Source organism: Tursiops truncatus, chromosome X, assembly GCF_011762595.2.
Source record: "Tursiops truncatus isolate mTurTru1 chromosome X, mTurTru1.mat.Y, whole genome shotgun sequence".
In the NCBI taxonomy this organism is placed as follows: domain Eukaryota; kingdom Metazoa; phylum Chordata; class Mammalia; order Artiodactyla; family Delphinidae; genus Tursiops; species Tursiops truncatus.
In genome coordinates, this window is record NC_047055.1 from 102,227,578 (window position 1) to 102,248,738 (window position 21,161).

General features: G+C 39.2%; 1 protein-coding gene across 7 annotated transcripts in view; it reads left to right on the forward strand.

Moving 5' to 3' along the window:
* The window catches only part of DMD (dystrophin), a 736,567-nt gene that overhangs the window by 653,153 nt on the left and 62,253 nt on the right, over positions 1–21,161 (forward strand). For 5 of the 7 annotated variants that reach the window (XM_033849482.2, XM_073799481.1, XM_073799480.1 and 2 more), the window contains 5 exons: positions 11,276–11,442; positions 13,709–13,820; positions 15,214–15,350; positions 16,068–16,106; positions 20,411–20,476. In XM_033849482.2, the coding sequence (XP_033705373.2) occupies positions 11,276–11,442; positions 13,709–13,820; positions 15,214–15,350; positions 16,068–16,106; positions 20,411–20,476 (521 nt within the window). The remainder of the gene's footprint in view (positions 1–11,275; positions 11,443–13,708; positions 13,821–15,213; positions 15,351–16,067; positions 16,107–20,410; positions 20,477–21,161) is intronic. The other 2 variants (XM_033849485.2, XM_033849484.2) reach the window with 1 other exon arrangement.

The following is a 21,161-nucleotide window of genomic DNA, read 5'->3' on the forward strand; positions in this document are numbered from 1 at the left end:
ATGGTACCTACAAGGATGATCTCAATCCATTGCCACCATACCTGTCTTTTGACCTCAGCAACTTCCTGTCATTCCAAACTAACCTATTTATTTTTTTCTAGAATGATCAAAATGTAATTTTAGCTGGGTTTTAGTTCCAGTTGTTTTAGCTCTTTAGAGACGCTTGCCTGATTTTTAATTCTTCCCTTCTTTATCGCCGGACAAAAGGAGAGGGAATATAACACTAGGATACAGAATGGTTTGTAGTACACATGAAAGATCGAAACAGAATGAGAATGTGAATCCCCATATCTTGTCTTCAGTGCTGTCAGTTGGCATAGCCGAGTGGTTTTAAAAGAGCCAGAATGATGGACCTTGCGTCTGTGGAGGTGGGAAGAACCTTGAGAATTTCCAGCCTTTAAGCACAGGAGAATCTATGGTATTTTGAAAGAGGAGAACATTCTCTAGCTTCCCTTGGTAATGCACACTAGTGCTTTAACAACTTTCATTATCAGGAAACGCTTCCGTATGAGTTACAGCCTGAATCCTTCTTGTTCTGTCCTCAGTGGAGAAATCGAACAGCTGGTCACAGGCCTCCATGGCAGAGCCGTTCACATAATTGAAAACTGTTATTAAATCGCCCCTTCAGCCACTCTGTCTTGCACAGCCTCGTGTTTTTTGGGTGTTTTTTAATGACTAAATAATCCCAGTTCCCTTAAACTGTTCTCATAGGTCTTTCAAACCCTTTAATTATCGCTCTGCCTTTCTGCCAAGCCTTCTCTAAGTTCTGGGTCAGCTATAGCCACCAGAACTAGACACCGTTTTCTAAGAAGGCTTTGAACAGTACTTAGGGTAATGTGATCATTTCTTCACACTATACTTGCTATGCCTTTATTATACATCACAGACGTGGTCTTTTTTTTTCTCCCTTTATTTTGGACACCTACCTTTGTTGCTGACCCATGGTCAGATTTTTGTCTGTCTTCCGGAATGAATAGAAGCTTTCTGTTAATATTCTGCTTTCTGTATTAAGCCTGAATTCTTTCTTTGTAGCATGTCTTTGAATCTATCATTAAACAAACTATCATTTAAACCTAAGTCAGGGAAATAGATATAGGTCCAGATTAGGCAACAATAAACCCCGTGTTTTAAATTGGAATGAATTAGCAATGCTTTTCAATTTGCTGTCTTTCGTTGATGGTTTTTGTCCTAGCTCGAAAGGGTTATTTTGATAAATTTAGTTTCTAGACCAGTGGAGCGAGAGATTGTTATAGGACATATCGTAGCCGAAACTTGCTGTTGTTTTGACACAGTCTCTCACTGTATCTTTGTTTACAAGATGGAGAAACACATTCAGTAGAGACTAAATAATAATATAACTGGAAAGAGTCACAGTCCAACAAGCAGAGAGGGCTGGATTCTGGATTTGTGTTGACCAGAGGTGCAGTCTGTGGAGTGCGGCCCATGTGTGACCTTGGCCTGTTTGATATTCACTAGTGACTTTTTGGTGAAGACAGAACACATATTTTAAGATGTAAAACTTACACAGAGTTGGGAAGAATGGCTAATTCATTGGCTGTAAGAGTCAGGATTCTTAAAGATATAGATGAGATTATACAGTGGGCTAAAACTAACAGAAAAGTCCTTGACAGAAGTGGAAGGAAACAAATCCCAAATGAACAAGTACAAAATGGAGGAATCACTGAAAACAGCCAACTGCATTTCTTATCATGCCCAACAGTGCATTAGTACCTTCTGTTCACAAGCCTTATAACTTAAAAAAAATGATAAATGTCCTGGGATCACTGAGTAATTAGTGTGGGAAACTCTGAGGTCCAATAAGGTTTAATGTGTTTCTTTACTGACAACCATCTCAGCTTTTAGTATGTTAACGTGCATTAAGAATTTTAAGAGACAGATATAATGTGCAATGTGTCCTTAATTAATCTGACCTTCTCTTCGTGAAACATTTTGCTGGATCATTGATCTGCTGGACACACTGGGAAACACTGACCCAGAGATTTTAGTTGAGTGGAAACCCTGTGTGAGCCTGTAGTACAGAACAAAAGAAAGTCATCCAGTTATACTGTCCAGAGAAATGGAGGTACCATTCACAGCAGATCATAGTTGGAAAATAGTTTTCTAAAGGACAATGGCAAGCCAAGCCATGTCCTATGAGGAAGAAATAAAAGGAATAGGGATGAAGAGGCACGGACAGACATGACAGCTCTGGTAAAAGATTTAAAGGGATTTGTGAAGGCTGAGAACTTCTGGGTTTCTGGTCAAACATATAATGATAATGACAATAACAACAGCAAACACTGACATGGCTATTGTTACGTGCCAGACATTGTTCCAGGTGCCTTTCATTTAAAGCTTAAAGCAACCCTACGAGGTAGGTGCTATTAATAGTTCCATTTCATGGCAGAGGAAAATTAATACACAGAAAGATAAAGTTATTTACCCAAGGTAACACAGTCAGTGGCAAAGCTGGGACTTGAACGCTTGTGGTTGGACTCTGGAGCCTGTGCTCCTATTGGCTATGCTGGTGGATTTCAGCTCGGTGTGACGAAGCACTTTTGACAGGGGTGCCTGTACACAAACGTTCAGGGTCATCCATTTGCTCCCTCGCACGGGTGGTATTTATATAGCGGCTATAAGAACACACTGCCATTGGATAAGTTTGAACCCGGTGGCTGCTGAGAGTCTTACAGCTCTGTGGTGCCGTTCCAAAAGTATGAATTCACCTCCACGGCCCCTTTTATCTTCAGATTCTATAATTCTTCTTTAATTTTTAAGCAAATTTTCACAAAGTACCTCTGTGATGGCACTCTACACAGAGAGAAGTGCTCAACAAAAGCTTTTGATCAGTAGCTTGAGTTGATACCATTTTGCAGCTAGGAAATTCAAGGTTAAACAGCTCATTATGATGGTTTTAAATTTATAATCAGGGGTAACGAGTGGAGTACTTCTGAAGTAGTGTTACAAGCCAAATGACCTGTCGGTCCAGATCCTACTATTCGGTTGGCCAAAGAGTTCATTTGCGCTTTTTGTCTAAAGTGTGAATAGATTCCTTATTAGCAATCCACATTCCAAGAGAAGCAACATGGGTTTGCAATTCACATACTCATTACTTGTATGATACTAAATATCCCATCATGTATTCAGTGCAAATTGGTCTCAGAATAGGTAGTGCCCTTTGGTTGGCTCTTGGCAAAAGCAAATGAAAATTGTCTCTGGAGAAAGCACTTTCATTCTAGGGCTCAAAGTATCTCCAGAAAATACTTTTAAGGTTATTATAGTTCATAGTAAAGAGAATTAAGCCCACAAGAAACTAAAGTGACTGAGAACCAGCAGAAATAACAGACCCCTGAAGCAGACCCGCAATAATTTCATATCTTGGAATCATTAGAGAGGATTTTTTTAAACTATGTATATACTCTGTCAAAAAAATAAGAAACAACATTGAAAATTATCTTTAGGGAACCACAGACTATAGAAGTGACTTTAAAAATGACCAAATAGGGCTCCCCCGGGCAGCTGACGTGAACCTGGTCTCCTCAGGACCCGCTGGGGCTTTGGCTTCTGGAACACATGGGGTTGAGTCCATGCTGATAGCCCAGGGGCTTCAGGACAACACGGGGTCGAGTCCATGCTAATGGGAGCCAAGTCTCCTCAGGACTTGCTGGGGCTTTGGCTTTGGGACATTGTGGGGTCCAGTTCACGCTGGGAGGAGCCCCGTCTCCTCAAGACTTGCCAGGAGGTGGTGTGGCTGAAGGAAAAGGTAATCCACAGGACCCAAGACATGGTACCTACTAACATACTCTTCCCACGGTGCCTCTTAATACCATGTGGACTAGTACAAGGGAAATAAGTATCACAACTTTGGCTGAACTTGGTCTGGCCGTATGGCTGACAGGGTCTTGGTGCTCCAGCCAGGTGTCAGGCCTGTGCCTCTGAGGTGGGGGAGCTGAGTTCAGGACATTGGTCCACCAGAGACCTCCTGGCTCCATGTAATATCAAATGGCGAAAATCTCCCAGAGATCTCCATCTCAATGCTAAGACCCAGCTCCACTCAACAACCAGCAAGCTACAGTGCTGGACACCCCATGCCAAACAACTAGCAAGACAGAAACAACCCCACCCATTAGCAGATAGGCTGCCTAAAATCATAATAAGGTCACAGGCACCCCAAAACACACCACGGGGCGCGGTCCTGCCCACCAGAAAGACAAGATCCAGCCTCATCCACCAGAACACAGGCACCAGTCCCCTCCACCAGGAAGCCTACACAAGCCACTGAACCAACCTTAGCCACTGGGGGCAGACACCAAAAACAAAAGGAACTACGAACCTGCAACCTGTGAAAAGGAGACCCCAAACACAGTAAGTTAAGCAAAATGAGAAGACAGAGAAATACACAGCAGATGAAGGAGCAAGATAAAAACCCAGCAGACCTAACAAATGAGGAGGAAATTGGCAGTCTACCTGAAAAAGAATTCAGAGTAATGAGAGGAAGGATGACCCAAAATCTTGGAAATAGAATGGAGAAAATACAAGAAACTTTTAACAAGGACCTAGAAGAACGAAAGAGCAAACAAACAATGATGAACAACGCAATACATGAAATTAAAAATTCTCTAGAAGGGATCAATAGCAGAATAACTGAGGCAGAAGAACGGATAAGTGACCTGGAAGATAAAATAGTGGAAATAACTACCGCAGAGCAGAATAAAGAAAAAAGAATGAAAAGAATTGAGGACAGTCTCAGAGACCACTGGGACAACATTAAATGCACCAACATTCGAATTATAGGGGTCCCAGAAGAAGAAGAGAAAAAGAAAGGGACTGAGAAAATATTTGAAGAGATTATAGTTGAAAACTTCCCCAATATGGGAAAAGAAATAGTCAGTCAAGTCCAGTAAGCACAGAGTCCCATAGGGGATAAATCCAAGGAGAAACACGCCAAGACACATATTAAACAAACTATCAAAAATTAAATGCAAAGAAAAAATATTAAAAGCAGCAGGAGAAAAGCAACAAATAACATACGTGGGAATCCCGATAAGGTTAACAGCTGATCTTTCAACAGAAACTCTGCAAACCAGACGGGAGTGGCAAGACATGTTTAAAGTGATGAAAGGGAAAAAGCTACAACCAGGATTAGTCTACCCAGCAAGGATCTCATTCAGATTCAACAGAGAAATTAAAACCTTTACAGACAAGCAAAAGCTAAGAGAATTCCGCACCACCAAACCAGCTATACAACAAACACTAAAGGAACTTCTCTAGGCAGGAAACACAAGAGAAGGAAACGACCTACAATAACAAACCCCAAACAATTAAGAAAATGGTAATAGGAACATACATATCGATAATTACCTTAAATGTAAATGCTACAACCAAAAGACATAGACTGGCTGAATGGATACAAAAACGAGACCCATATATATGCTGTCTACACGAGACCCACGTCAGACTTAGGGACACATACAGACTGAAAGTGAGGGGATGGAAAAGATATTCCATGCAAATGGAAACCAGAAGAAAGCTGGAGTAGCAATTCTCATATCAGACAAAATAGACTTTAAAAGGAAGACTATTACAAGACACAAAGAAGGACACTACACAATGATCAAGGGATCAATCCAAGAAGAAGACATAACAATTGTAAATATTTATGCATCCAACACAGGAGCACCTCAATACATAAGGCAAATGTTAACAGCCATAAAAGGGGCAATCGACAGTAATGCAATCATAGTAGGGGACTTTAACACCCCACTTTCACCAATGGACAGATCATCCAAAATGAAAATAAATAAGGAAACACAAGCTTTAAATGATACATTAAACAAGATGGACTTAATTGATATTTATAGGACATTCCATCCAAAAACAACAGAATACACATTCTTCTCAAGTGCTCATGGAAATTCTCCAGGACAGATCATATCTTGGGTCACAAATGAAGCCTTGGTAAATGTAAGAAAATTGAAATCGTATCACGCATCTTTTCCAACCACAATGCTGTGAGACTAGATATCAATTACAGGAAAAAACCTGTAGAAACTACAAAAACATGAAGGCTAAACAATACACTACTAAATAACCAAGAGATCACTGAAGAAATCAAAGAGGAAATCAAAAAATACCTAGAAACAAATGACAATGAAAACACGACAACCCAAAACCTATGGGATGCAGCAAAAGCAGTTCTAAGAGGAAAGTTTGTAGCAATACATTCCTACCTCAAGAAACAAGAAACATCTGAAATAAACAGTCTAACCGGGGCTTCCGTGGTGGCACAGTGGTTGAGATTCTGCCTGCCGATGCAGGGGACACGGTTTCGTGCCCCAGTCCAGGAAGATCGCACATGCCAGGGAGCAGCTGGGCCCGTGAGCCACGGCCCTGAGCCTGCGCGTCCGGGGCCTGTGCTCCGCAACGGGAGAGACCACAACAGTGAGAGACCCGCGTACCACAAAAAAAACAATCTAACCTTACACCTAAAGCAGTTACAGAAAGGAGAACCAAAAAACCCCAAAGTTAACAGAAGGAAATAAATCATAAAGATCAGATCAGAAATAAATGAAAAAGAAATGAAGGAAACAGTAGCAAAGATCAATAAAACTAAAAGCTGGTTCTTTGAGAAGATAAAATCGATAAACCATTTGCCAGACTCATCAAGAAAAAAAGAAGACTCAAATCAATAGAATTAGAAATGAAAAAGAAGTAACAACTGACACTGCAGAAATATAAAGGATCATCAGAGATTACTACAAGCAACTCTATGCCAATAAAGTGGACAACCTGGAAGAAATGGACAAATTCTTAGCAAAGCACAACATTCCGAGACTGAACCAGGAAGAAATAGAAAATATAAACAGACCAGTCAGAAGCACTGAAATTGAGACTGTGATCAAAAATCTTCCAACGAACAAAAGTCCAAGACCAGATGGCTTCACAGGCGAATTCTATCAAACATTTAGAGAAGAGCTAACACCTATCCTTCTCAAGCTCTTACAAAATATAGCAGAGGGAGGAACACTCCTGAACTCATTCTATGAGGCCACCATCACACTGATACCAAAACGAGACAAAGACGTCACAAAGAAAGAAAACTACAGGCCAATATCACTGATGAACATAGATGCAAAAATCCTCAACAAAATACTAGCAACCTGAATCCAACAGCACATTAAAAGGATCATACACCATGATCCAATGGGGTTTATCCCAGTAATGCAAGGATTCTTCAGTATACACAAATCAGTCTATCTGATACACCATATTAACAAATTGAAGGAGAAAAACCATATGGTCATCTCAGTAGATGCAGAAAAACTTTCGACAAAACCCAGCACCCATTTATCATAAAAACCCTCCAGAAAGTAGGCACAGAGGGAACTTGCCTCAACATAATAAAGGCCATATATGACAAACCCACAGCCAGCATTATTCTCAATGGTGAAAAAGTGAAACCATTTCCTCTGAGGTCAGGAACAAGACAAAGATGTCCACTCTCACCACTCTTATTCAACATAGCTTTGGAAGTCCTAGCTACGGCATTCAGAGAAGAAAAAGAAATAAAAGGAATCCAAATCAGAAAAGAAGAAGTAAAGCTGTCACTGTTTGCAGATGACATGATCCTATACATAGAGAATCCTAAAGATGCTTCCAGAAAACTACTAGTGCTAATCAATTAATTTGGTAAAGTAACAGCATACAAAATTAATGCACTAATGATGAAAAATCTGAAACAGAAATTAAGGAAACACTCCCAGTTCCCATTGCAACAAAAAGAATAAAACACCTAGGAATAAACCTACCTGAGGAGACAAAAGACCTGTATGCTGAAAACCATAAGACACTGATGAAAGAAATTAAAGATGATACAAACAGACGGAGAGATATACCATGTTCTTGGATTGCAAGAGTCAACATTGTGGAAATGACTCTACTACCTAAAGCAATCTACAGATTCAGTGCAATTCCTATCAAACTACCAATGGCATTTTTCACAGAACTAGAACAAAAAATTTCACAATTTGTATGGAAACACAAAAGACCGCGAATAGCCAAAGCAATCTTTAGAACGAAAAATGGAGTTGGAGGAATCAGGCTCCTGGACTTCAGACTATACTACAAAGCTACAGTAATCAAGGCACTATGGTACTGGCACAAAAACAAATATAGATCAATGGAACAGGGTCGAAAGCCCAGAGGTAAACCCATGCAGATATGGTCACCTTATTTTTGATAAAGGAGGCAAGACTATACAATGGAGAAAAGACAGCCTCTTCAGGAAGTGGTGCTGGGAAACCTGGACAGCTACATGTTAAAGAATGAAATTAGAACACTTCCTAACACCATACCCAAAAATAAACTCAAATTGGATTAAAGACCTAAATATAAGGCCACACACTATCAAACTCCTAGAGGAAAACAGAGGCAGAACACGCTATGACATAAATCACAGCAAGATCCTTTCTGACCCACCTCCTAGAGAAATGGAAATAAAAACAAAGATAAACAAATGGGACCTAATGAAACTTAAAAGCTTTTGCACAGCAAAGAAAGCATAAACAAGAAGGAAAGGCAACCCTCAGAATGGGAGAAAATATTTGTGAATGAAGCAACTGACAAAGGATTAATCTCCAAAATTTATAAGCAGCTCGTGCAGCTCAATAACAGAAAAACAAACAACCCAATCCAAAAATGGGCAGAAGACCTAAATAGACATTTCTCCAAAGAAGACATACAGATTGCCAACAAACACATGAAAGGATGCTCAACATCATTAATCATTAGAGAAATGCAAATCAAAACTACACTGAGGTATCACCTCACACCAGTCAGAGTGGCCATCATCAAAAAATCTAGAAACAATAAATGCTGGAGAGGGTGTGGAGAAAAGGGAACCCTCTTGCACTGTTGGTGGGAATGTAAATTGATACAGCCACTATGGCGAACAGTATGGAGGTTCCTTAAAAAACTAAAAATAGAACTACCATATGACCCAGCCATCCCACTACTGGGCATATACCCTGAGAAAACCATAATTCAAGAAGAGTCATGTACCAAAATGTTCATTGCAGCTCTATTTACAATAGCCAGGACATGGAAACAACCTAAGTGCCCATCATCGGATGAATGGATAAAGAAGATGTGGCACATATATTCAATGGAATATTACTCAGCCATAAAAAGAAACGGAATTGAGTTATTTGTAGTGAGGTAGATAGACCTAGAGTCTGTCATACAGAGTGAAGTCAGAAAGAGAAAAACAAATACCGCATGCTAACACATATATATGGAATCAAAAAAAAATGGTTCTGAAGAACCTAGGGGCAGGACAGGAATAAAGACACAGATGTAGAGAATGGAGTTGAGGACACAGGGAGGGGGAAGGGTAAGCTGGGAAGAAGCGAAAGAGTGGCATGGACATATATACACTACCAAGTATAAAATAGATAGCTGGTGGGAAGCAGCTGCATAGCACAGGGAGATCAGCTCGGTGCTTTGTGACCACCTAGAGGGGTGGGATAGGGAGGGTGGGAGGGAGATGCAAGAGGGAGGAGATATGGGGATATATGTATATGTATAGCTGATTCACTTTGTTATACAGCAAAACTAACACACCATTGTAAAGCAATTATACTCCAATAAAGATGTTAAAAAAAATGACCAAATACAACTTATAGATACTAAAAAGTACAATAATCAAAATTTAAAACTTAATGTATGGGCTTACAGTAGACTGGATGCTGCTAAGGAGAGAACTAGATACCCAGGCAGTAGGGCAGAAGGAAGTATTGGGAATGAAGCACAGAAAGACCGAAAATAGAGGAAAACTAAGGAAAGCCTGTTCGGAGAAATGGAGGTTAGATTGAGAAAGTCTACCATTTACCTAATAGGTTTCTGTAAGCAGAGGAGAGAGGGAATGCAGAAGAGGCAGTATTTGTTGAGATCATGACTGAGAAGATTCCAGAGCTGACTAAAGAGTCAAACCCACAGTTTCATGAAGCCCCATGAATCCTAAAAAGTATCAATAAAATCCTAGAAGTACAGTACAAGGCAGGAAAAGGACAGATGACCTTCAAGGAACCAACAGCTTCACAGCTGACTTATCAACAGTTAGCAGCAGAGAAAGTGAGATAAAGGTGGAATGATATTTCAGCGTGCTGAAACAAAATCAAAACAAAACACAACACAGCAACGAAAACAAAAAAACCCTTTCAATCTAAAAATCTATACCCAGTGAGGATAGCAATCAGGAATGTGCATAGAAAAAGAGACTTTCAGGCAAACAGAATCAGAGAGATTAGCCATCAACAGACACTTAACAAAAGGAAATACTGAAGGATACACTTTGGCAGAACTGATCCCAGATGGGAGATTTGAGATGAAGGACGCAATGAGAAACAAACTCCCCAAAAGTGGTCAATATATGGGTCAATCTAACAGTATAAAAACACGAAACACGGTCTTGTAGGGTTAAAAACAACATATAATTAAAATGTTGACTGTGGTAACATACCAATCAAGTGATGGATAAGTAATATTTTGAATTTTCTAAAATCATTGTACTCGCTGGGAAGAATGGTATTTATTTAACTTAGACTCCGAAAGAGAGAACTAGAGACAGACAGACAGACAGAAAAGCAGCAGGCCACCATGAAAACAGCACTAGACCAGGAGGTTTGGATGCTAGTATCAGCTCTGCTGCCAGGGAGTTAGTTGTCTGGCCTTTGAAAAAGCCACTTCGCTCATCTACATCTCAGCTGTCTTGTCTGTAAAATGAAGCTTTGGGACCAGATGAATTGTAAAGCCTCTTCATTATGATTCTATGAAACACTGAGAAACAGATTCACTTGAAAAAAAGGGAGCGATAGTTCCTTGAGTTGTTTTTTTTTTCTTTTTCTCCTTTGAAATTTTATCAATAAATGCTTGCATTTTACTTCTGGCTAACTTTTATGTATCTGTTCCAAAACTGGAGCTAAATATAGTCTCTCCCAGGTGTGTATTTTGCTGTACTTTTTCCGTTTGTTTGTTCTGCTTTGCTTTCTTGTCATCTAGTAGCCAAACAGGGTAATAGCAGTCTCCCAAAGCTTTAGGGGTAGGTGGCTTGTGTAGATGCTGGGGGGACATTTGCAGAAACAGCCTGTGAAGCGTTGGCCTCGCTGTGCCACTATTGATCTTTCTTTCTTTCTTTAACGCGTTACCTGAGCTGACATTTGCCTCCTTTACTTTCTTACCTTCTCTCCTTGCATTCTTTGGCCTCCTGTCTTTGCAGGCTAATAATAAGCCTGAGATTGAAGCGGCCCTCTTCCTAGACTGGATGAGACTGGAACCCCAGTCCATGGTGTGGCTGCCCGTCCTGCATAGAGTGGCCGCTGCGGAGACTGCGAAGCATCAGGCCAAGTGTAACATCTGCAAGGAGTGTCCAATCATCGGCTTCAGGTATGAGGAACGCCCCCAAATGTCATTTTATTTGATCATTTCTCACCTGTTTATGACTTGATCTTTTATCTCCTCTACCAGTTGCTGTTAGTTTGGTCCTCTGCACAGTGGGAGAGGAGGTGATCAGGCTGGAGCATTGATCACTCCTGTCACTCCCCTGATCACTGGGTTGTTCTAGTGGATCTACCTCATTAGGCAGGCGTCTTTCTCCGCCTTCACGCTTCAGCTCTGCAGAGCCATGTTCTTGGTCGATCGGGACTGACTGCCTGTCTCCACCAAGATGTTTGTCCATCAAGTATATACAGATTAACTGTACCTCCTCTTTCCTCGAACCAAAACATTTTGGTCATCTCTTTCTTTTTTCCCATGGTCTTTTCTGTTTATAGAAACTCTCCAAGAATCAGTTATAAAACTAAGGGATGATTCTATTTTGGGAGACCTGTCATGGCAGCTCACTCTCTTAATCACTTTGCACCACAGTTCTTGCCCTAAGGTAACAAGAATTGTTTCGAGCACCCTAAAACATACTGCTTTATCTGTGAATCTGATTGCGCTCTTTTCATAGTATCCTAATGAACTTCTGAGGGAATGAATATAAAGTGTGCAAGTAAATGAAAGATTCACAAAGCAGCTAAAAAAAGAAAACGTTCCTTATAAATTGAAAAGTGAAAGTGGTAGGAAACATCGCAGGTTGTTATTCTGATATTCTTGAAATGTCCCAGAAAACAATTGATTGGCTCTTAAATCTTCAATCTTGTTGACCTGTTTGGGGAGACAGGATATTTTTAAATGAATTAATATTATTGAACAATAATCCCAAATCCAGATTCTGAAATGATGATGTATTTAAACATCTGGATCAACATCAAGGTTTCCATAGCAACGAATAAGCCGTCAAGTTGTAAACTAGCTATATCATCTATGGCTGTTCAGAATCCACTTATCAGCTAAGTAGACACTCATTTCTGGTTATGCTTAGACTTACTTCATTACTTTGTTTCCTAATAACTGCTTTGTACCGTTTGTGTGCTTTTCATTCACTGTGCTCCTTTACCGTTGGTGTTTGTCCTACCATACTTCATGCTGTTTACAAAGAGGTTTTGCAGAAACCTTCAGAGGTTTCTAAAGCCTAGATAGACAACATTGAGTAGGCAGTGCTTGCACAGGACACCTTTTTTCCTTCCTGGTTTTGGCAGGTAAGAGTGATGCTGGGGGGTGGGGGGCGGGGGGTGGGGCTCCACTGCATTTCTTACCTATCTTTTCTTAGCTTCCTTCGCCGGTAAGATTTGTATACTGGGGGAAGTTTTATAAAATGAAAAAGGAGAATGCTTTGGAGGCTCAAAGAGAGCATTTTCACATTCACTTCTTTTGCCCTTATGAAAGTAGATTATTTTAGGAATGAGCACTTCTCTTTCCTCCTTTCCCCCGCTCTCAGAAGACGGTTGGGATCTAAAAACAGTACCTTTTTTTCCCACATTCCCATATGTGACATAAGGAATATGTTTATTTTAATTGGCTAAGATTCTTATCTGAGAAAGCACAAGCCAGGGAGGGTATGAAATGAAGAATACAGTATTCTGAGAATGGGGGGGAAATGTACCATGTAGTACTTACATCTTACCCAAAATGTGTCTTTTCTTGGGGCTTCCATTATCATGTGGAGGTAATGTGATGAGGGATTTCTGAAGAGAGACAGATGAAAGAGATTATCCAAGTAACAATCTGAAGATGAGTCATCTCCGTCAATCAGAAAATGTAGTTAAAGCAAGATTTGCTTTAATTGAGAGTTCTTGTTTAATTTTCTTTTGTCTTATGAAATGATTTATCTTTATCATTTTTTGGGGAAATAATTCCCTCAGAAAACTTTTGTGCCTTTTTGATGGGTACGGGAGCCCACAATGCATCAATCTATCCTTTCTGGAAGTTCTTTCAAATTCTAGTATCTGGTCGTCAAAAGCCTGGAAGTTCGCCACTATCTTCCTACTTAATCTGAAAGAGTTCCTAGTGGAGTTTAAATAAGAGCTGAGTTTTTCTCCCCTCCTTCCAAATGTTTATAGGGTACTCTTTCTGCCAAAATATTTTGATACTGTAGGAGAAGCACCAGAGAAATCTGGAAGTAGGAAGTTAATCACTTACCTTGTGGGATTAATGAACCCTGCATTCTGTTTCCAGAATTAAGACAGTGTGGAAGGAGGTTTATTAAAGGGTGTTCTTTGGGAATTTGATTTGAAGAAATACATATATGTTTGTTTTTGTTCCTTACCAGGTACAGGAGTCTAAAGCACTTTAATTATGACATCTGCCAAAGTTGCTTCTTTTCTGGTCGCGTTGCAAAAGGCCACAAAATGCACTATCCCATGGTGGAATATTGCACTCCGGTAAGTTAGATTCCTCCCTGACGTGACTTAGTTCACCTGGAAGAAGTTTCAGTTTTGTACGGTCTTACAGATCGTGTGTCACGCTGTGATTTGTAAGTTCCCCAGACGTTGCCCAGCTAAAGTGGCCCCACATTGTAGACTCCGGATTTACCTTATCCCTAGTGCGATGCCTGGCACACGTGGACTGTCGGAGACACTCAACACATATTGTTGGGTGAATCAATAGGTTTTTCTTCTGTTTTCGTGGGTTGTAGGGAAGACATTTTCACGTTTATTTTGCACGTCCCTAGCGGCTGTGTGCAGAGGTGTTACGGCCATGGGGCACGTTGGGTATGGGGTGGGGTAATATAGGTTCCTTAAAATTCGCAATCCACCACTTAAATTAATGTTGCTCACACTTACCAACTAAATGCTAGGTGTTTACCTTTTAAGCTACTCTGTGTGAGATAGGTATTATTTTTATCCCCTTTTTATAGTTGAGGACTCTTGAGATCCTAAGGTTAAAAAATCTTGCCCAAGGTTCTATAATTAAGAGCTGGAGTCGTCTCCTAAGAAGCTGTTTTGGGAAAATGCTCAGTGGCCAATAGGACTTTGAAAAATCACTGGTGAAATGGAAAGGGCCTGGACTTGGTGGACACAGACCTGGGTGTAAATCTCTTATTCCTTGAACACTAGCTGCTTGCTCTTCAAAGTGTGATCTGTGGACCAGCCGCACTGGCATCACCTGGAAGCTTATTAGGAATGCAGAACCTCAGGGCCCACCGTGGACTTTGTGAATCAAAGCCTGCATTTTAGCAGGGTCTGCTGGTGGTATCCAACACATCAAAGTTTGAGAAGCTCTGCTTTAGAGCTTTTCTCTCTTCCATCTTCAGAGTGATTCTCCCAGTTATTTCATTGTCTTCCTCATTTTGCTTCCTTTTGCAAAGGTACTCATTGATGGAGAACGTACCATGCTGTGAATAGAATGGTATTTAGTGGGTGAAACACTAGAGCAATGTGGACAAAATCGTTTTAAAACTACTGTAAAGTGTGGCAAAACGGAAGGTCAACTTTCTGACCTCCAGACTTCTATAAATTACCATCTGTTGGGTAGCCCAGTAGTCGGTATACTTCATTTATTCATCATCACAACTTATTGAGGTGTTACTGCCCCAATTTTATAGGTGATTGGAGCCTTGGATAGGTAAAGAACTCACCCACGTTAACCCCACTAGTAAATGGCAGGTCTGGTTTCAAAACCGTGTTTTCATGTGATTCCAAAGCCTTTGCTCTCAACTCCTGCTGCTCTTAATTATAATAAAACAAGTGCTCCGAGGCAGAACACTGGAATTGTGCTTTCTCTTGAGAGTATACCCCTTCCCCAAGTCTGATGTCAGCATGATTTCCCTTTCAGACTACATCGGGAGAAGATGTTCGAGACTTTGCCAAGGTACTGAAAAACAAATTTCGAACCAAAAGGTATTTTGCGAAGCATCCCCGAATGGGCTACCTGCCAGTGCAGACGGTCTTAGAGGGGGACAACATGGAAACGTGAGTAGTGGCCAAAGCAAACCAGCCTCTCAGTTGACGTATCTCTGAGCTCGTCTCAGCTGAATACCTTCCTTCACTCCCAAATGCAAACAGTCTCTCCTGTTTCTTTCTTTAGATTTACTGTATCTAAAAAGAGAAAAGCAAGCTGACGTTCAGTTGCCATTTTCCATGTCAGTTGTCCCATGACAATGACCTTTTCCAAAAGTTAAACTTTATCTCACAGGGAGTAAGCCACCACGTTCCGGCTCCTAATTACCTCACGAGGCTTGCAAGAAATATGGGACTGTTTACAAATGAGTGATTCCAAGATTTCATTTTGATTTTCCTCCCTTACAAATCAGTAGGCGTGTGTCTTTTTTGTATCCGATTGTGTGGTCGTATCTAGTCACTTTTTTCTCCTTGAAAAAAAATATAGTCACAGGAAATTTCTTCACAGTAAGTAGTTATGATTCTCTAGACCAAAATGATGATGTCTTCACCTCTTTTGAACCTTCTCTTCTTTTTTCCATAACTCTGATGGCAATCGCACAACTGGTTTTCTTTTAATTCACTTTTCACCTTTGTCTGGCCGTTGCTTTCCATGGTTCATACTTAATTGCACTTCATTTATTTTGACCTTTCAGTAATTTTTGTGTGTGTGTGTGTGTGTGTGTGTGTGTGTGTGTGTGGCTGAGTTTGCCTGTGTCTCTCTTCACCACCTCATTTTTTGTTTTGCAGTCCTGTTACTCTGATCAACTTCTGGCCGGTAGATTCTGCGTGAGTACTTCCACTGAAGGGTGCTGCTACCACCAACACATTGGCTTGCTTGATTTTTTAAAATTTTTGTTCTGTTTGTTTTGTTGAAAGACGTTTTAATTTCCCTTCCTTCATTTCAAAAATGTTTCCCTTGATAAGACTTTGAGGGTGCCGTCCACCACAGATCAGGAGAATCAGTGAGGTTTTCAGGTCCCCACTTGGTCAAATGTAAACCAGCAGAAATCCTGGCCTGGAGTTCAAATTAACATCAAAGGAATTGTTGGGTTGTTAGTTATATTCCTGGGAGACACGTTTATATATTCTTTCATTATACGCAGGGAAGAGCCTTCTGATTACATAATAACATTCTGTAGCCATATTTCTAGAGATTTAATGCTTTAGGACCTTCTAAAGGATGACGGTTTACTCTTTAGGGCCTGTTATAAGTGGACTATTTAAAAGCAAAATTTGTTTCATGGTATGATGTTGAGTATGGTTGAATAATTTCAATTAGACACGTGGACTTTTTATCAGGTAATGCCATGCTATCGGACCAGTGTTTATATACATGAGTTTCTCAATTTTGACCTAAACTCACTTTGCTCTCTTCTGCAAGCTAAATACCCAGCTCATAAACACACATTTACACTGGAAGGAAAGTGTACTGTAGTCTTTGTTATTATTACTGGTGTGTATTATTAATACTACTGATACTAGATATCAACAGTTAATTGATTTATCTCAGAGTTTATAATGTCATCAGAAAACTCCTTTTAGAGTCCGTGATTGAAATATCAGCAAACAAAGTGTGCATTGTTTTAAAGTTATATTGTGCGGGGTTTTTATAACAAAATTTTGGTATTTCAAAGTGTACTTTCTTAAAATATTTATTTAAAGTCAGACAGCTCTATTATATATAAGAAGGTAATGACCAATTTGGAAGACGGGCTTATATAAGAATTCAGTTTATTTTTATTGGCTCTTTTTTATTCCACCACGTAATTTAATTTAAAGTAGGTCTTTTTTTAAAGAAAAATCCTGCAGTGATAAATGCAAACTATTAATTGAAGTTGGTTTTAAGTCTTTTATGGCCTAAAGGAAGTATAACACTTTCCTTTCTTTTGTAAAGCTGCATTATTGTGCCCTTTAATTTTGAGATATGGTAGCTCTACCCCATTTCTTTAATCATCATGCTTAAACAACTTGGGGAGTTATTTAGATTCAGTTATGTTCCTTGCTATTGGTACTTATTTTCCCTGTTCCAGGTAGTCTATTTGTTTATAGAAGGTAAAGCCTTTCATAAATTAAAAAAAAAAAGTTTACTTGGTATACTGAAATTCTCAGCTTGATTGGATCCTGATAAGCAAATAGAACTTATCCCGACACAAAGTAATCTAACCAACTGACCAATCCAAAAGAAAAATATGCTAAAGGTTAATGTTTTAAAACACATAGAGGTAGCACAACGTAATAAAGAATAACTAACTAGAGGAAGAAGTTTACTGTATACATAAGCTAATGAGAAAAATTCATGACAGTTTAATGTAACTTATTTTAAGTAGAGGGTGTTTGTCTGTCTTAAATTTTGAAGAACTTTAAAATTAATAACATTGTTTTAAAAAATATCTTCTCTAACAACTGAAACCTAGCCCCACTTAGCCTTTTTATAAAAAAATATGCTAGATTATTCAGAAATAGTGGGAAATTCTAACTTTGAGGAAGAAAACAACCCCAGCAGGCTAAAGTCCGTGTAATACCAATAATTTTATTAAAGTCTTTACTCATGGGATGGTAAATAATTTATAAAATGAATTGTAAAGCTATTCTATTCACGCAGAAGAGCCAGGTCCTGAGGTGTTTTATTTTGCGAGAACTCTATCCAATGTTAACAAATCCTGTGACGATGACAGCATTTAATCCATTCAGTATGGATCACAGAATTTGAAAGTTTACTGAGATACTGATCTTTTGTTTTTCCTTAGAAAAAAACCCTTATTTGCCTGTATTTGTCATTTTATTTGAAAGTAAACCTAGCATAAACCTTTTATATTGTTTGTCCACAAATGAGACAGTCGAACAATATTCTTTGAGCTGTTCTGCTTTGAAAACTTATTAATGGAGTTGTCACAAAAGAGAAAATGGTGGTGGGTGGGATGGAATTGGCCATTAGCAGTAATGGGAAGAGTAGGAAGAATCCTTTTGGGGGTATATCATTTTGTATTTAGGAAGTGAGAAGGGAGAACAGTATTCTTACCTTCTCTTGGAAAAGCATTTTAGAAGACGTTGCATTTAGTTTTGTTTCTGGACTACGTAGTTTTGTACTTTTACTAATTCTTGATTTTTAAATGAATCTTCTCTGACCAGTATTCCCTTTTGGTTCATTTTCTGGTTTAATAAGTACCTCCGTTAGCGTATATCTATATTTTTTAGATTGCTTGGTTATTACGAGTTCTTGAGCTTATGCATGCTGTCTTAGGTGCTGTGTACATTCATAAGAAAAATAACGTGGAAGTATCCTCAAGGCTAAGAATGAAAGCTCTGCATAAGATTTTCTGTTTCAGATTTGATTCAAGTATTTTGCATTTACATGCCTAGCTTTCTCCGTGTAGTTATGCTCCAGGGTCTCATGTGTTCTTCTCTACACTACCAAGGTAGCAACTGTTACAAGGGGAAACACTAATATATTTTCCTCGATGGTGGGCTTTTAGCTTATAAGAAGTATGCAATCGAAAGACTGGTCTGTTCCAGAAGATAGGGCTTATAAACTAAGGAATCCAGGTACTCAGTTATCTCGACCTGCAGTGAATATTTCAAAACAAACGTTAGCATTTTTTTCTAATAATGGGCTGTTCCAGGGTTCTAAGAAATTAGCAGATTATCTCCAAAACTAGAATGAAGATTCACCTGGAAGTCTTTGGATCTGCCTAGTAAATTGGGTAGTCATCCTTCTGTTTCCTCATGACAGTTTAAGCATCTTCGTAATTCATTCCAAATTTGATTATGGTGACACTTGACCTAGACAACTTTGGTTTCATAAATAAGACATTTATCTCTCAGGCAAGACTTCAGTTCCCTGGTTATTTGCTGTAGTGCGCTGTAATCATCTTATGATTGTGTGTCTTCCTTAAGAAGTATAGATTTCTAGCGCATTGCCTATGTAAGCCTAGGTAACTACACGTTTTTCTTTCTTTCTTCTTTTTTTTTTAATGTAAGAAAAAACAGACATATTCTTCTTAGTGTCCTGACCAAGTCCTTGAATGCTGCTTAGACATTGGACTAAACTAATCCTTACTGAATAGGTTTCTGTTGACTTTTTGATTCATGCCTTTACCTAAGGGCTTTCTGTGTCAGGAGAGAAATGGAAGTGACCTTTCGTCCTATTCCAGTTAAAACAAAAAAGCCCAAGCCCAAACTGGTTTTCAGAACAGATGGATTTTTTCCTAAGGTTAATCTAAAAGATACTATAAAAACTTCAAGGCTAATTAAGAGATCAGATATGAAAAGGTGAAAACATGTCAACCCTACCAAAATTCTCGTCTGTGAAGCCAAAAAAAGTAGGTTTTTATACCCCCAAAGTAAATAGACTATACCTGCTAATCCTTCTCTCTTGTTTTCCCCTCTGTATATAAGCACACAGTATCCCTAATAAGAAATATTTCCGATATTGACGTCCTATTGAAGTTAGTCATTCTTTTTAAAACATCACATTATAATTTAGGGCCATTGAATTTTGCTTTATGAAGTAGTAATACAGTCCCGCTGCTAAACTGGTACATGTATTCCTTCTTTACAAAATTGCACAAACTGAGACATCTTGATACGTGGAATCTTAAGTAGTCATGGACTGGTGTGGCCTCTTTGGAACTAATATCGTTAACTGCAAATTTACTAGGCAAATGTACAGTTTCCGTTCAATAAGAAGGCAGCTGATAAATGGCACAGGTGTAAACTGTTTAAAATTTTAAACCACATACTGCTAACACAATTTCAGCACTCTAGGATATGAGACGTTACAAGACAGGAGGACAAAATGTCACGTAGAGATTGTCTCCCCCGACCTTTTCTGTAATTGAAACTTTCCAGAGAAGTTTTTGATCTCTCTTTACGGCTTTTGAGAAAAGCAGAAGTATGAGAAATCATCTCTCAAACCTGGATTCTAAATACTTGATGATGTCTAAGATACAGGAACAGCTAAACGTGTACATTAGCCATAGTATTAGACTAGAAGCGTTCTAGGCCATGTATATAGAACATAACTGTGTGGTGGGGGTTTTTTCTCCATTAATGGATGGTATCTGTGACTAATAACATTTTCTGCCTTATAGGCCTGCCTCGTCCCCTCAGCTTTCACACGATGATACTCATTCACGCATTGAACATTATGCTAGCAGGTATGAGACTAGTTGAATGCCAGGCAAATATTGATTGAAATAACTAACCAAGGAAAGCTAACCTATATTAATTTTAAACGAATCTTTTCTTTTTCCCCAATCTTGTCTGATTTCTACTAATCAGCTTGCCCTCTAACGTGCATGCCATTCCACTGCATGTTGGTTTTGGACACCGATAAGAGCATCAGCGCAGAACAGTCTCCCCTAAACATTCCTGATAGCTTTGTTATGTTTTATATACTGAGCACGTGTAATCAATTGACTTAGAAATCATCTAACCTTCGTAGAAAACTGCTAGACCAGACATAAGTATATGAAGAAATTATACTGTGTTATATAGAGACTATGAAAGCACTGGCTTTCCATTTCTGTGTGTATTTTCCATAATATGCTGTAAAGAAGAGAATCACTCATTTTCCTAATCCCTGGACCTTTCTGTCCCACTTCCTTTGTGTTTGAGGTAACTCTTATATCTAAAAACGAAATTGCTGATTGTAAGGTATGCTTGTTAAATAAATCCATAAGAGTTTGGTTCACTTTTAAGTTGTAAAAAGACTTTATTATTGTTTGAGGTGAAGGAGGTGTTTGAAGGTAAAAAGCGGCAGAATGTATAGAGAGCTTACTGTGAATCTATCTTTTATCAATAGTCTAACTGCTGAACATGTTTATCAACCGTAGGAAGTAT